At 36.0% G+C, this 15866-nt stretch overlaps 1 protein-coding gene and 1 long non-coding RNA gene across 3 annotated transcripts in view; one reads left to right on the forward strand and one right to left on the reverse strand.

Moving 5' to 3' along the window:
- KIF27 (kinesin family member 27) overlaps window positions 1-15866 on the forward strand; it is a 78569-nt gene that overhangs the window by 46809 nt on the left and 15894 nt on the right. For both annotated transcript variants that reach the window (XM_012779819.2, XM_076008583.1), the window contains exons 12-13: window positions 7278-7391; window positions 10411-10587. In XM_012779819.2, the coding sequence (XP_012635273.1) occupies window positions 7278-7391; window positions 10411-10587 (291 nt within the window). The remainder of the gene's footprint in view (window positions 1-7277; window positions 7392-10410; window positions 10588-15866) is intronic.
- The window catches only part of LOC105879513 (uncharacterized), a 38165-nt gene continuing 32772 nt past the window's right edge, over window positions 10474-15866 (reverse strand). The window contains exon 4 of the long non-coding RNA XR_012922074.1: window positions 10474-10557. This is a non-coding gene — a long non-coding RNA (uncharacterized LOC105879513). The remainder of the gene's footprint in view (window positions 10558-15866) is intronic.

Genomic DNA, 15866 nt, shown 5'->3' on the forward strand with positions numbered 1-15866 from the left:
TAAATATATGTAATATAAAATTTTAACTATTTTTGAGTGTATAATTCAGCAGCATTAATTAAATTCACAACATTGCGCAAACATGCCCACTATGTCTTTTCACAATTTTTTCATCACCCCAACTCTGTAACTATTAAGCAGTAACTCCACATTCTCCTCTTCTCCAGTCCCTGGTAATTACTAATCTATTTTCTGTCTCTATGGATTTGCTTATTCTAGATACTTCATATAAGTAGAATCATACAATATTTGCCTTTCTGTATCTGGCTTATTTCACTTAGTATAATGTTTTCAGGGTTCATCCATGTTGTAGCATGTATCAGAACTTCATTCCCTTTCATTGCCAAATAATATTCCATTATATGGATATGCCACAATATGTTTATCAATTTATCCAACAATGGATACTTGGGTTATTTCCATGATTTGGCTATTGTGAATAATGCTGTGATGATATATTAATATGTAAATAACTATTGGAGTCTCTGCTTTCAATTCCTTTGGGTATACATCTAGGAGTAGAATTTCTGGGTTATATGGTAACTCTATGTTTAGCTTTTTGAGAAACCATTTTCCACAGTGGCAACACCATTTTGTGTTCCCACCAGCAATGTATGAACTTTCCTAATTTCTTCACATCTTCACTTCTTGTTATTTTCTCTTTCTTTTTTAATTATAGCCATCCAAGAAGGTGTGAAGTGATATCTCATTATGGCTTTGATTTGCATTTCCCTAATAATTAATGATCTTGAGCATCTTTTCATGTGCTTATTGGCCTTTTTGTCCATTTTTTTTTAAATTTCAGCATCTTATTGGCCATTTTTATATCTTCCTTGGAGAAATGTTTTATTCAAGTTCTTTGTCACATTTTAATTTGGTTGTTTGTCTTTGTTGTTGAGTCGTAGGAGTTCTGTATGTATTCTAGACATTAAATGCTATTAGATACATGTTTGATAATATCCTTTGATCCACAAAGTCCACAAAATTTTTAATTTTGATGAAGTCCAATTTATCTGTTTTTGTTGTTGCTTGTGCTTTTGCTATCATATCTAAGAACCCATTGCCAAATCCAAAGTCATAAAGATTTGCCCCTGGGTTTTCTTCTAAGAGTTTTATGGGTTTTGGTTTTATATTTAGGTCATTGATTCATTTGGGGTCAGTTTTTTTTTTGTTTTGTTTTTTTTTTTGAGACAGAGTCTCTCTTTGTTGCCCAGGCTAGAGTGAGTGCCGTGGCGTCAGCCTAGCTCACAGCAACCTCAAACTCCTGGGCTCGAGTGATCCTTCTGCCTCAGCCTCCCGGGTAGCTGGGACTACAGGCATGCGCCACCATGCCCGGCTAATTTTTTCTATATATATCAGTTGGCCAATTAATTTCTTTCTATTTATAGTAGAGACGGGGTCTCGCTCTTGCTCAGGCTGGTTTTGAACTCCTGACCTTTAGCAATCCGCCCGCCTCGGCCTCCCAAGAGCTAGGATTACAGGCGTGAGCCACAGCGCCCGGCCTGGGGTCAGTTTTTATATGTAGTATGAAGTAGGGCTCCAACTTTATCCTTTTGCATGTGGAAGTCCAGTTGTCCCAGTACTGTCTGTTGAAGAGACTATTCTTTCCTCATTGAGTGGACTTGGCACCCTTGCCAAAAATCAGTTGGAGGGGGAACTGGAGAGATGCTGATGGGGCAAATGGGGAGATGTTGGTCAAAGGATATAAAGTTGCAGTTATGTAGGATAAATAAGTCTAGAGATCTAATGTACAGCATGATGACTATAGTTGATAATGCTGTATCGTATGCTGGAAATTTGCTAAGAGAGTGGATTTCAAGTGTCCTCACCATGAAAAACAAAATGGTAACTATGTGAGGAGATAGATATGTTAATTAACTTGACTGTAGTAATTACTTCACTATGTATATGTATATCAAAACAGCATCTTGTGTACTTTACATATGTACAATTTTTATTCAAAAAAATTAGCTATGGATATATGGTTTTAAATTCTCAGTTCTATTCCATTGGTCTATGTATGTCTATCTGCATGCTAGCACCACACTATTTTGATTACTGTAGCTTTGTAGTTAGCTTTCAAATCATGAAATAAGTCCTTGAACTTTGCTCTTTTTTTTCAAGATTGTGTTTGCTATTCGAGGTCCCCACAATTCCATGTGAATTGAGGATGAGCGTTTCCATTTCTGTAAACAAGGCCATTGGCCATTGGATTTTGACAGGGATTGCATTGATTTTCTAGATTGCTCTGAATAGTATTGACATCTTGACAGTATTAAGTCTTCCTGTCCATGATCATGGGATGTCTTTCTATTTGTTTAGGTCTTTCATTTGTTTTCAGCAATGTCTTTTAATTTTCATTGTTCTAGTTTTATACCTCCTTGGTTAAATTTGTTCCCAGATATTTTTTCTTTTAGATGCCATTGTAAATGGAATTGCTTTCTTAATTCCCTTGAGTTACTTATTCTTAATAATAATGGGAATTATTATAGTAATAGTTAACATTTATTGAGAATTTATATTCAGATAATACTATACTAAACATGTATATACCTTATTTAATCCTTTTTTCCTTCTATATTTTCAACTTTTCTTTTTTTCTTGGATTCTGTCTTTAAACATTAGGTTTTTACACCCTAAAATTATCTTCTTTCAAGCATTTTTCCACTTCCAACTACTCCCTCTCTCATCTCCCTTTGTAACTCAACTTCTTGGAAAAGTTGCCTTCATTTGTTTCTATTCCTTCTGCATCCATTCATTCTCTTATCCTCTCCCTGCTGGCTTCTTGCTCTACCACTCACTTAAAAGCTGTCGTTAAAGTCCTTTAACACTGTGCATCTAGCACAGTTCACTCCTTCCTCCATCTTGAAATATTTTCCCCTTTGCCTTTGTGACATTATACTTGTTTTTTCCTCCTTTGTGATTGATTGTTCTGTCTTTGCTCATTCATCCTACTCTACCAGTCCTTTTAAATCTGGTCTTCTGTACTCTGTCCTAGGGGACCTTATCTTTTTACATGGCTGCAATTAAACTCTTAACACTCCCAAATTTAATCCTTAATCCCTTACTCTGTCCTTTGAGCTGCAGATTCATGTGTCCAACCATCAACATCTTCACTAGGTTGTCTTATAGATTAATTCATAATCTTCCTTGCTTATCTCCCCACTACTCTTTTTCCCTGCTTCCTTCATGAGGGAGAAAATGTAGTTTTCCAGTGCACCTTACATGACATGTCAATCCATTCAGTTGGGTAAGCTAGAAATTTAGGAGTCATCATTAACTCTTGCTGCTTGTCACTCATATATCCAAGGAACTACTATATCTTCCACACATCATAATCTGTCCAGTTTTCATTTCTGCTGCCAATAATCTAGTTTCTTTCTCTTCCTCTAATGTAAGAATCAGGCCTGTCTTGTGGTCTTTGGGTTTTAGCTCTTCATCTCTAATAGCCTTTGGCTTAAACCAGCAACATAGAGCACCAAGTCCCTGCTAAGGGAAAATAACTCTTGTTCAAAAAGTATATAGTCTGCTGAAATGCAACTCTGCCTGTAACTTAAACATTTTACATTCTGATCTAGGGCACTTGTATTTCATCTAGCCACATTTCGAATTCTAGGGAAATGAGCCATTTATGGAGAGTAACAGGTATTCCAGAAAAAGGAATAGACTGCTCCAAAGATATTTCCATTACTTCATGCAAAAACAAAAACCTGCTTACAGTCCTAAAGGAAATCTTGCCATCATCTGTTTCTTGCCATCTGTAACTTTCTGACACTCCTGTTTGTCCATTTTCTACTTGACTAAGCCATTTCCAGAGAATACTATCACTTCTATATAGGTTCTCCTCAGAGCAGTAGTTCTTAGCTGAGTTTCCATGGAGAATTTTCAAAGAAAAAATATGGAAATCCCTGAAAATGTGAGTGGTGGTGTGATATTGGGCTTTTTATGTCTTTAAGCACCTATTTCCTCATCTGTAAAATGGAGTTTATAGTAGTTGCTGTCTCATAGGATTATTGTGAGAATTAAATGGGATAAATAGATGTAAAAATCCTAGCACAGTGTCTGGTACACAGTTATTTTAATATTATAACAAGGATGACAATTTAAGAAAAAAAGCAACAATGTCTGGAGCAATATGTGGAAGAGGGAATTAGATCTATTGCAGTATACTTTTATTATTTTTTATTTTTTTAAATTTTTTATTTATTTAAAAAATTTTTAACTAATTTATCTGGTTTTTTTTTCTTCTTCATGTACCAATGTCTTGAGATGCAGTATACTTTTAAAGTATATGTGAACAAATAGGAATAGAAGAGAGTCAACTCCAAGTATAAGGTAGCTTTATTTACAATAGATTTATTTCAGCATCCTGAAGTTGCTAGGGCTATGACAGGGGTTAAAGTATAACTATGAACTAGAGCTAGGGAATCATGAAGAATGAATAGGTAGTAAATATAATAGGGTCCCAATTCACTCATAATACAACTCAGATGGGCATAGAAAATATCTTTAGTCTATAACAGACCTGTCTTCTTTGTGAGTGCTCCCTTCCCCTACCATCCATGTCATGATAATTGCTGGAAATATGGTGGAACTAACCAAATGTCCTATCTGTTCAAATCTTATTCTGAAAATGTAAACATTCCTTTAAATATTTCTCAAGCATTCTCATTCTTTTGAATAAGAATGCTCAGTCTTTTAGCTTCTTCTTCCATATGCTTCTCTCCCTAAGATGGCATCCAGTATATGTGGTGGTTGGGTGTATAGCTTTCTTTTATTATATCTCATAGAGTTGAGGGATGACTCGCTGGAATCTACTCTCCCTGTCCACCTTAGCCTGCCTAACCTGCTGGTCCTGATGGTGAAGCCCCTGGCTGGTATAACTCATAGTCTGGTCATGCTTCTGGTTTAGCACATGGGACTGCTTCTACTTTGTCTCATCTCCCACTGTCATAAATCCCTGTTGAGGCCACTAGGTCTTCCATCTAGCTTGCCAGCCAGGGGTTTGTTTTTACTGCTAGCTTTGGGGCCATTTCTCCACAATGATTTACCCATATTGGCTCTTAACTCAGGATTCATGTTACCTGAGACCAAGGAGTCCACTTAGTGACCCTTTCCTAATTGTATCTCTCTGCTCTTTTGGCAATGCTGGTCCATCCCATGTGGGTGTGGAGCCTCTGTATTGTAGTCTGTGTTCTCTCTCCTGAGTAGGCTAGGAACCTCTCTGCCCTCACTGATACCTTTACTCGTTACCCCCTTTCTGGGCCAAAAGTCAAAGGGACAATTGGGATACAAGTCTTCCTTACTGTCTCTTTTTTTCTTTCTGCTATTCCCAGGGCTGGAGAGTGCTAGGCTTTTTCTATCACTTCCTTTCTATCATTACTTCTGAAATTACCTGTGAAGAAGGTACAGTTTTCATTTTATTATGAATTTGTCACAGACTAATACTTTTGTAAAATATACATTAGTAGAAAAATGAAATAAAAATGAAAATATGCCAGTAAAAGTCCATTTTTTAAATTATTAAAGTCAAGAGATAAAAAATCTGTCAAACTGCTATAAAAGTATCTAAACACTTACTTTCAATTTTGTATTTGTCCCTCATGGACCAGTTACAAATAGTATGAAGACTGGCCCACTTTGACTTATGGCCTCCTTCTTGGTTCCTTTTCTGGTGGACAGCATCATTTTCTGTAAAGCCCAAGAAAATACTGTGAGCGTTGGGCCTCTTGATCCTTAAGATGTAGATGGAAGGCCAGGTGCCGTGGCTCATGCCTGTAATCCTAGCACTCTGGGAGGCCGAGGCGGCCTATCCTTTGTGCTCAGGAGTTCGAGACCAGCCTGAGCAAGAGTGAGACCCCATCTCTACTAAAAAAAAAAAATAGAAATTAGCTGGACAACTAAAAATATATAGAAAAAAAATTAGCTGGGCAATGTGGCGCTGTAGTCCCAGCTACTCGGGAGGCTGAGGCAGTAGGATTGCTTGAGCCTAGGAGTTTGAGGTTGCTGTGAGCTAGGCTGACGCCATGGCATTCACTCTATCCCAAGCAAAAGAGTGAAACTCTGTCTCAAAAAAAAAAAAAAAGATGTAGATGGAAATGAAACGAATTTGGAAAATACTGCACAGAACCGTGATCTGTCTTACAAGGCTACTTTCATGCTACAAAATCTCATTTTTGAACACTATAAACTGAATATTTCTTTTCTTTTTGCATTTCTACTGTAATAAATTTTAATATACCCATGGCAAATGGGTGTCTTGGGTGGACTAGCTGTGAAGGTAGTGAACTCAGAAAGGCAGAAGAAAAAAGCACATTTCATACGCTTATCCCTGTTATGCTAATTTATAACACTCATAAAGAATGAAAAAAAATGCAGTTTGTTAGTAAAAAACCCTGATTTTTTTTTTTTTTTTTTTTTTTTTTTTTATTTTGGCATATTATGGGGGTACAGATTTTAAGGTTTCAATAAATGCCCATTCCCCCCCTCCCCCCAAAAGTCTGAGTCTCCATCATGACCATCCCCCAGATGGTGCACATCTCACTCACTATGTATGTATATACCCGCCCCCCTCCCCCCTCCCACCTGCCCAATACCCTATTACTGTAGCACCTATGTGTCTACTTAGGTGCTACTCAGTTAATACCAGTTTGCTGGAGAATATATCTGGTGCTTGTTTTTCCATTCTTGGGATACTTCACTTAGTAGTATGGGTTCCAGCTCTAACCAGGAAAATATAAGGTGTGCTATATCACCATTGTTTCTTAGAGCTGAATAGTACTCCATGGTGTACATATACCACATTTTATTAATCCATTCTTTGATTGATGGGCACTTGGGCTGTTTCCACAGCCTTGCAATTATGAATTGTGCTGCTATAAACATTCGAGTGAAAACCCTGATTTTTTCAGTTTGATTTTATTGCCTCAGCAAGATGTAACATTTTCTTCTTGATATGCTAATTACCCTGATCTAATCACTATACATTATATGCATCAAACCATGACTATGTACCCCATGAATACGTAAAATTATTATTTGTCAATTAAATAAAAAACAAAACAAAACACATTATTTTCTTCTCAAATAGCCCCAATCTTCATTTACTCATTTTTTTTATGCTTTTTGTCCTTAAGAGGCAAATGTTAATGTTAAATGTAAATGTTAAAAAATGTTTAAAAAACATTTTTTTTAATGTTAAAAAAATGATTATGTGCATATATAATGATGGCTAGGTAGAGAAAGCAATAAAGTGTTTTCAATTTCTTTTTGTACAGGAACTACAGTTAAAATCAGAACAGGAAGAAGGTCTAAAACTGAAAGCTGAGGACCTTGATGCATTTAACTGGAAAAGGAGAAAAGATTTGTTGGGAAGTATAGACCCACTCCAGGTCTGTTGATTCTATTTAGTGCTTCCTGGTTTCTCTTCAATTTAATGATTGCCTAAATAGAGGTAAAAAGGGGTGGACTCTGAATAAAACCTTCAAACACTAGACTTTTTGCCACTTGAGTGCAAAATTTCTAGTGTTTCTTTTCAAACTTTTATTATTAAAAATTACTTTCTCATACAGAAATGTGCTATATTCTTATTTCAGTAGAAATGAGTTTACTTGAATATTATAGAATATAAATATGAAATCCATGTTCACTAGATTATATTTATTCCCATGTAAAGATTGGTTTATTCTCATGAAGACAGTTATATTTCTAAAAATCAGAACTCAACATTCAAACAGAACCAAACTGTATATGTATATGTATAATCTGGGGTCCCCAACCTTGATGAGTTGTATAATTATTTCATTATATATTACAATATAATAATAATAGAAACAAAGTATACAATAAATGTAATGTGCTTGAATCATCCCCAAACCATCCCCCTACCTTCCACCCCTGGTCTCTCTTCCATGAAAATGGTTCCTGGTGTCAAAATGTTTGGAGACTGCTGCTTTAAAAAGCTATTTTAGTGCCACATTTTAAGAATAAAAGTTTACAATCCATAAACTAATTTCAAAGTTCAAAGAAATTGAAATTTAAAAAAATTTTTTTTTTTTTTTTTGAGACAGAGTCTCGCTTTGTTGCCCAGGCTAGAGTGAGTGCCGTCACGTCAGCCTAGCTCACAGCAACCTCAAACTCCTGGGCTCAAGCAGTCCTACTGCCTCAGCCTCCCAAGTAGCTGGGACTACAGGCATGCACCACCATGCCCGGCTAATTTTTTCTCTCTATATATATATTAGTTGGCCAATTAATTTCTTTCTAATTTCATGGTAGAGACAGGGTCTCGCTCTTGCTCAGGCTAGTTTCGAACTCCTGACCTCGAGCAATCCGCCCGCCTCGGCCTCCCAGAGTGCTAGGATTACAGGCATGAGCCACCTCGCCCAGCCTAAAAATTTTTTTTCTACTCTTGTTTCTCAGGTATGAAATTTTAAATTTTATGTAAGAAAAATACTGTACTTAAAACTGTAATTACACTCATTTAAGTACATCTACCTTAATTTGGAAACATTTATTCTGTCTTCCTAATTTTTTTTTTTGACACAGGGTTTCACTCTGCTGCCCAGGGTGGAGTGCAGTGGCGTGATCATAGCTCACTGCAGCCTCAAACTCCTGGGCTTAGGTGATCCTCCTGCCTCAGCCTGCCAAGTACAAGTGTATGCCACCATACCTGGCTAATTTTCTTATTTTTTGTAGAGATGGGGTCTCCCTCTGTTGCCCAGGCTGGTCTTGAACTCCTGGCCTCAAGCTCCCACCTCAGCCTCCCAAAGTGCTGGGATTACAGGTGTGAGCTACTGTGCTCAGCCCCTAAATTTTGTATATTATACTTTAATAGTGACATTTAGGACATGGATGTATTCCTACTCTCACTCTTTCCACCAAGAAATGTTATCAGAAATCATAATTTTTTGGATTTTTATCTTTTTGCAACGAGGCTTACAAAAGATTTCTAATTCACCTTTCAGACCCCACTCACAGTTGAGGAATGTTTGTAGAGTATGTTTAAGTTACCTGCTAGACTTCATAGGGTCTCCTATTGGTCTTCCTGTTCCTAATAATTGTAGAGCTACTATTTTAGGCTTCCGTGTTATTTGGATGTGGTAATGCCTACAGAATCATACTATCTAGGTCTAGAGGGACTGAATAGCTCTTCATCTTCTTTTCCTTGGCTGTTTTGCGCTCTCTCTCTTATGCATATTCTGTTTCATTGTATTAATATAGATTTCTAGGAACCTTTTATATAAGGTTCATGAAGGACTGGAAAATAGTATTATATTGGTTTTTTAAATTTATTTATTGTTTTGGTGGCATTGCTTCATTGGTAGAATTCTTCTTGGACAGTCGTATTCCATTAATACTTATGTGTGTATGTGTTTCTGGGCATCCTTAATTCAAGAGCATCCTAAGATGTTTGTATTGGAGATCTTTCTGGCTCTGTTTATTTTTATTTATTTATTTTTTTTGAGACAGAGTCTCGCTTTGTTGCCCAGGCTAGAGTGAGTGCTGTGGCGTCAGCCTCGCTCACAGCAACCTCAAACTCCTGGACTCAAGCAATCCTTCTGCCTCAGCCTCCCGAGTAGCTGGGACTACAGGCATGCACCACCATGCCCGGCTAATTTTTTTTTCTATATATATTAGTTGGCCAATTAATTTGTTTCTATGTATAGTAGAGACGGAGTCTCACTCTTGCTCAGACTGGTTTCGAACTCCTGACCTCGAGCAATCCTCCCGCCTGGGCCTCCCAGAGTGCTAGGATGACAGGCGTGAGCCACCACGCCCGGCCTCTGTTTATTTTTTAAAATAGTTATTTGATATTGACAAGCTACAATGCATATTGGTTTCCTTCTATGTTGCACCATCTATATCTTCCACTATGTATTTTCATTTATTCACTTCATTGATTAATTGATTGAATCAGGCATTCATTCCCTCTTCATTTAATATTTTATTGAACACCAACTGTGGGCCAGGCAATGTACCAGGAATTGTGGATAAAGAGATAAAAAGTATATTCCCTGTAGTCAAACAAGGAGCTCAAGTTGGGGAGACAGACTAGGAAAGCATCCACCAGTGTAAGTGCTGTGATGGAAGTATGCACCTCTACAGTGTAGAAAAAGATGCTCTTAACGTAGACATAGAAAATTGTCATTCCCTACTTTGTCATGCTAAAAAAACCCTCAGACTCTTTAACATATTTGGGGAATAAATTTTAATTCCTTATGAAAAACAACACAGCAACCGCTTGACTAGAACCACTTCTTTAGGGTTTCAGACAGGAACATGAGTTACTCTCAGTGACAATTTTTAAGTGTTCTTTTAAGAGGTTTCAGCCAATCTGAAATTATATTGTTAACACATAATTTTTACGGCAGAAGGAAAAACAAATAACATTTCTTTGAAATTTTAATGTAGAAGTTGGACGAGCAAAAGAAATGGTTAGATGAAGAAGTAGAGAAAGTTCTGAACCAACGCCAAGAATTAGAGGAGCTGGAAGAAGACTTAAAGAAACGGGAGGCCATAGTTTCTAAGAAGGAGGCCCTGTTACAGGAGAAGAGCCACCTGGAAAATAAGAAGTTGAGATCTAGTCAGGTATTCTATTTAATATGCTATTTGATTCTGGTTGTAAGCCATGTAAACTAGGATTTTTCTCTCGAAAATGTAAATCATACCATTGTAAAGTTAGAAACCAAAAGAAAACTCTTCTTGTTTTCAGTATATTTTGCTTATTACTGCTTATCAAATGACCATCACTAAAACCTATTGGAATTTCAAAGTAAAATGTTCAGTGTTCAGCCAAGTATGATTTATTAGTAATTTTTTTTTGGTATTTTTTATTGTGGTAAACTATCCAGAACATTTAAAATTTATCATTTCAATTATTTTTAATTATATGGTTCAGTGGCATTCATTACATTCACAAGGTTGTATAGCCATCACAACTATTTCCAAAATGTTTTTATTACCTCAAACAGAAACTCTGTAATGATTAAGTAATAACTCTTCATTTCCCCTCTTCCCAGCCCTGGGCAACTTCTATCATTAACTTTAGTGGATATTTTAAATAAATTGTACCATCATACGCTTTATAGTAAACATTGGTAATTTGGAAAAATAAACTTGAAGTTTATCTAATTGTTACTACCACCCAAAGTTAGGGGTTTGTAGGGTTCCTAATAAAAGAAGATTTTGTGTAATAAGGATTTGTTTATTTTTCAAATTATAAAGACTTGGGAACCTTTACAAAATTTTTTTCCTGGGGGACTTGGATTTTATGAGCCAAAGAAGTGATTTTATGAAGGAATTTGCCTTGATTTCAGTTTTTGAAAAAGAATGATTGTGTAGGGAGTAGAAGAATCAGGAATAATTTTTTTTGGACCTGTATACACATATTTTCAACAACAACATCTAAAAATGAGGCTAAGTTGCCCTAGAGTTGGAGAGGACTTTGTATCTGTCACCTTCACCTCTAGCTGGCCTTGGGCCCAGGGTCAGTCTACCCATAGAGTCATAGAACAGACAGAGGATCTGTAACCTCCTCCTCTATTAGACTTGCCTTTCAGTCAGCATCTAGACCAGTAGGACCCAAGTTGATTATAGTGTGTTCTTAACCTCTCTACATCAATATAACAGGTAGATGGGACTGAGGACCAGTACTTACCTTTGCTCTGTCCTCCGTTTCCCAGTCTATGTTGAAATAGCTCTTAGCACCAGGCCATGGGACACAGGGTTAGAAGTGGCCCCTCCAGCTGTGCAATATCAGGCAACTTGCTAAGACTGGCTGTCAGGGTCAAGTTGTAAAAGCTGTCCCTCACAACATATAAATGACAGCAAAGGAAATTAACAAAATCTTGAGTAAACAGAAGAAAATTACCTGGACCTTTATAATATGTTCTGTATCACAAGAGAAGAGGAAAAATAAAAAAGAATGAGGATAATCTGTTCCCTGAAGTAAGTTTACTTCAGGTTACAGAAAAATAAATAAAAACAGCTGTTTTCTATTCTCAATAAGATGTAATATTTAGGAAGTAAGAACATACTGAGATAAGTAGGAAGTACAAATAAATGAAAATCACAATAGAGCAAAGTAAATTTGATTCTTAGAAAATTATTTTAATGAAACAGAAGAGAAACTTGAGATATCCTGATGGGTTCTTTTTTCTGAACGAAAGGCACAACAAAGATTACATCTTCTCCAGTGTTTGAGATTTATAAGACTTGATTATATGCATTTCAGATGGACTAAAAACATTCATATTACTCCACTAAAATGACAGCAAAGGAATATATTCATATCATACACAAATTTAACTCAAAATGGACCATAGACCTACATGTAAGAGCTAAAACTGTAAAACTCTTAGAAGAACACATAGACATAAATCTTGTGACTTTCATCCTTTCAGTTAAGCGATGGTTTCTTGGATATTACACCTAAACTACAAGCAACAACAAAAAAAATAGTAGATAAACTGGACTTTATCAAAATTAAAACATTAATGGTTTATTTATTCATTTATTTATTTTTTTTTTTGAGCTTTGTTGCCCAGGCTAGAGTGAGTGCTGTGGCGTCAGCCTAGCTCACAGCAACCTCAAACTCCTGGGCTCAAGCAATCCTCCTGCCTCAGCCTCCTGAGTAGCTGGGACTACAGGCATGCGCCACCGTGCCCAGCTAATTTTTTCTATATATATTAGTTGGCCAATTAATTTATTTCTATTTATAGTAGAGACGGGGTCTTGTTCTTGCTCAGGCTGGTTTTGAAGTCCTAACCTCGAGCAATCCGCCCACCTCGGCCTCCCAGAGTGCTAGGATTACAGGCGTGAGTCACCACGCCCAGCCAAACATTAATGTTTTAATGATACAAAAGACAGCATCAAGAAAGTAAAAAGACAACTCACAAATATATTTACAAATCATATATCTGATAAAGGTCTTGCATCTAGAATATATAAAGAATTCTTACAACTCAACAGTAAAAAGACAATCCAACTAAAAAATGGGCAAAGGATCTGAATAGACATTTCTCCAGAGATGATGTACAGGTGGCCAATAAGCATGCAAAAAGATTGTATGACATTATTAGCTATCAGGGAAATGCAAATTAAAACTTAAATGAGACACCACTTCACACCTTCTAGGATAGCTGTAATGAGAAAAACAGATAATAAGTGTTGATGAGGAGGTGGAGAAATTGGAACCTTCATATACTGCTGGTGGGACTGTAAAATTGTGCTGTTGCTTTAGCTAACCCATCTTGCGGTTCTTTGAAAGGTTAAACATAGAGATACCATGTGACCCAGCAGTTCCACTCTTAGGTATATATCCAAGAGAAATGAAAGCATATGTTCACCAAAAAACTTGAACATGAATAGCAACATTATTCATAATAGCTAAAAAATGAAAACAACACAAATGTTCATCAACTGATGAATGTATAAACAAACTGTGATCCATCCATACAATAGTATATTATTTGACAACAGAAAGGAATGAAGTAATGATGCATGCTACAACATGGGTGAACCTTAAAAACACATATTAAGTGAAATAAGCCAGACACAAAAAACCACTTTTGTATAATACCATTTATATCAAGTATCCAGAATAGTCAATTCTATTTCTGTCCAGAGATAGAAAAAAGAGTAGTGGCGGGTGAGGGATTGGGGAGGAAACGGAATGACTATTGATGGGTATGGGGTTTCTTTTTGGCGGTGATAAAATGTTCTATAATTGATTTGTGATGGTTGCATAACTCTATGAATATATTAAAAACCATTGAATCATATACTTTAGGTGAATTTTATGGTATGTGAATTATCTCATTAAAGCTATTATTTTTTAAAAAGGTATAAACTCATAAAGGGATAAAGAGAGTAGAGGAGATAAGAGAGGACAAAAGATTACCACCCCCCTAAAATGTTCGTAAGATAGAAAGCAAATAGATGAGAAGTTATTGACTTAGCAGAACAGAAGAAGCTGTAATCCAAATGCCTAGAAAGACACAAATGAGAGCCAAGGCTTTGGCTTTAGCCTCTTCCCTGTTTTTTTTTTTAAATAATAGCATTAGAGAGATATGATCCACATCAAAAAGACTACAGCATTAGAGAGAGATAATTCACATAGGACATCAAAAGACTCAGAAATGAAGGAATCAAGATTTTCAGAAGGCAGGAGCGAGGCATAGAATGAAACTAGGGCATAGTCAGGAAATTGTTCTTTTCTCACTCTGGGACAAGATGATTTATTTTCTGAAGATTGAACCAGGCACAGCAAAGGGTCAGGATAAGTCAAAATACTCCAAATAGGGAATGAATGCAAGTCTCCATATGAATTCTGAGAAATCCATTTCCTAATCTCTACCTGCATTTCAGAATGCTGGCAGCCAGATTTATATTTCCCAGCAGGAGAATGGCAGATTTTCTCAAATATAGTCCCTGAAAAAAGACCTAAAAACATTTAAATTTAGGAGCACCCACTAAGTGGCTGGATCCCATATATATGTTACCATCACACATCATATCTTTTCAATACCTGACTCTTAAATGTGATGAGCATTTCAGGAATGCCACCAACATTAAAGACAAAAGGAAAAAACAAACCCAGAAAAATTAAAGATAGAGCAAGAAGTTGAAAAAACTTTAAAAAAGCCTTAATATCCTCAATGTGGTAAAAGATGATACTCTATCCATATAATAAGAATTATAAGTTATTCAAAAAAATGAGAGAACTCTTGGAAATTAAAAGAGAGGATAAAGTTGAGGAAATATCCCAGAAAGTAAGTAAAAAGATAATGGAAAACAGAAGGAAAAAATTTTTTAATTGGCACATAAATCAAGGAAGCCCAACATCCAAGTAATGGGAATTCCAAAAAGATAAAACAGAGAAAACAGAAGAGAGGAGATTATCAAAGACATAATATAAAAAAATTTTCCCTATACTGATGATGTGAAAGTCTAGATTGAAATAGCCCATCAAAGGCCCAGCCAAATGAGTGCCCAAGGCATGTCATTGTGAAGGTTTGAGCACACTGACTGAAGAAAAATGAAGATTCTGAAAGCTTCTAGAGAGAAAAGACTAGTCACTTGTAAATATCAAGAATCAAAATGGCATTGGACTTACGGACTTTCTTCATTAGAAGTTAAAAGACCTGAAACAATCTTCAGACTCATGAGGAAAATGATTTCTACTCAATAATTCTCTTCTAAGCCAAACTAAACTCTCAATCAAATGTGAAGCTAAAATGATGATATTTTCAAGTAAAAAAATTATCTCCTATCAAGCCTGTCTCAGGAAGCTGCTGGAGAATATGCTCCACAAAAATTATGAAAAAGGAAGACTCAGGATTCTGAAAATGTAATCCAATATAGAAATATTCCTGGGAAATACCAAAGGGAAGTCCCAGGACAACTAGTCCAGTTTGGAGCAGGAGGATGAATGTTCCCTGCAAAATGTTTCCAGAAAAGAATGGATTGAAAAGATTTCCTGATAAGTTTGTTCAAGTAAAAAAGTATTGAGAGGAATTTTATAGTTCTATTGGAGAAGAATTAGTTATAAGATATAAAAAATACTGGTAAAACAAAAGACTAAGGAAAAAATTAAGGTACAAAAATTGTGTCAAATGGAAGTATGATCATTTTATACTAGATCAGCATATGAATAATAGTCACAAATTCATAATAATGTAAGTGAATTTTGATTTAACTATAAACTGTAATAGTTTTAACTTATATTGGAAGAATGGGGAAGTAGAGAAGAAGTATAAGAGTGCTAAATACTTATCTCCCATGATACACAGTCAATATACAATATTTAAGATTGATAATGTCATTTAGAAACATGGACATAAACTCTAGAAGAAACAACTAAAAAT

This window comes from Microcebus murinus, chromosome 12, assembly GCF_040939455.1.
Source record: "Microcebus murinus isolate Inina chromosome 12, M.murinus_Inina_mat1.0, whole genome shotgun sequence".
NCBI classification, from domain to species: domain Eukaryota; kingdom Metazoa; phylum Chordata; class Mammalia; order Primates; family Cheirogaleidae; genus Microcebus; species Microcebus murinus.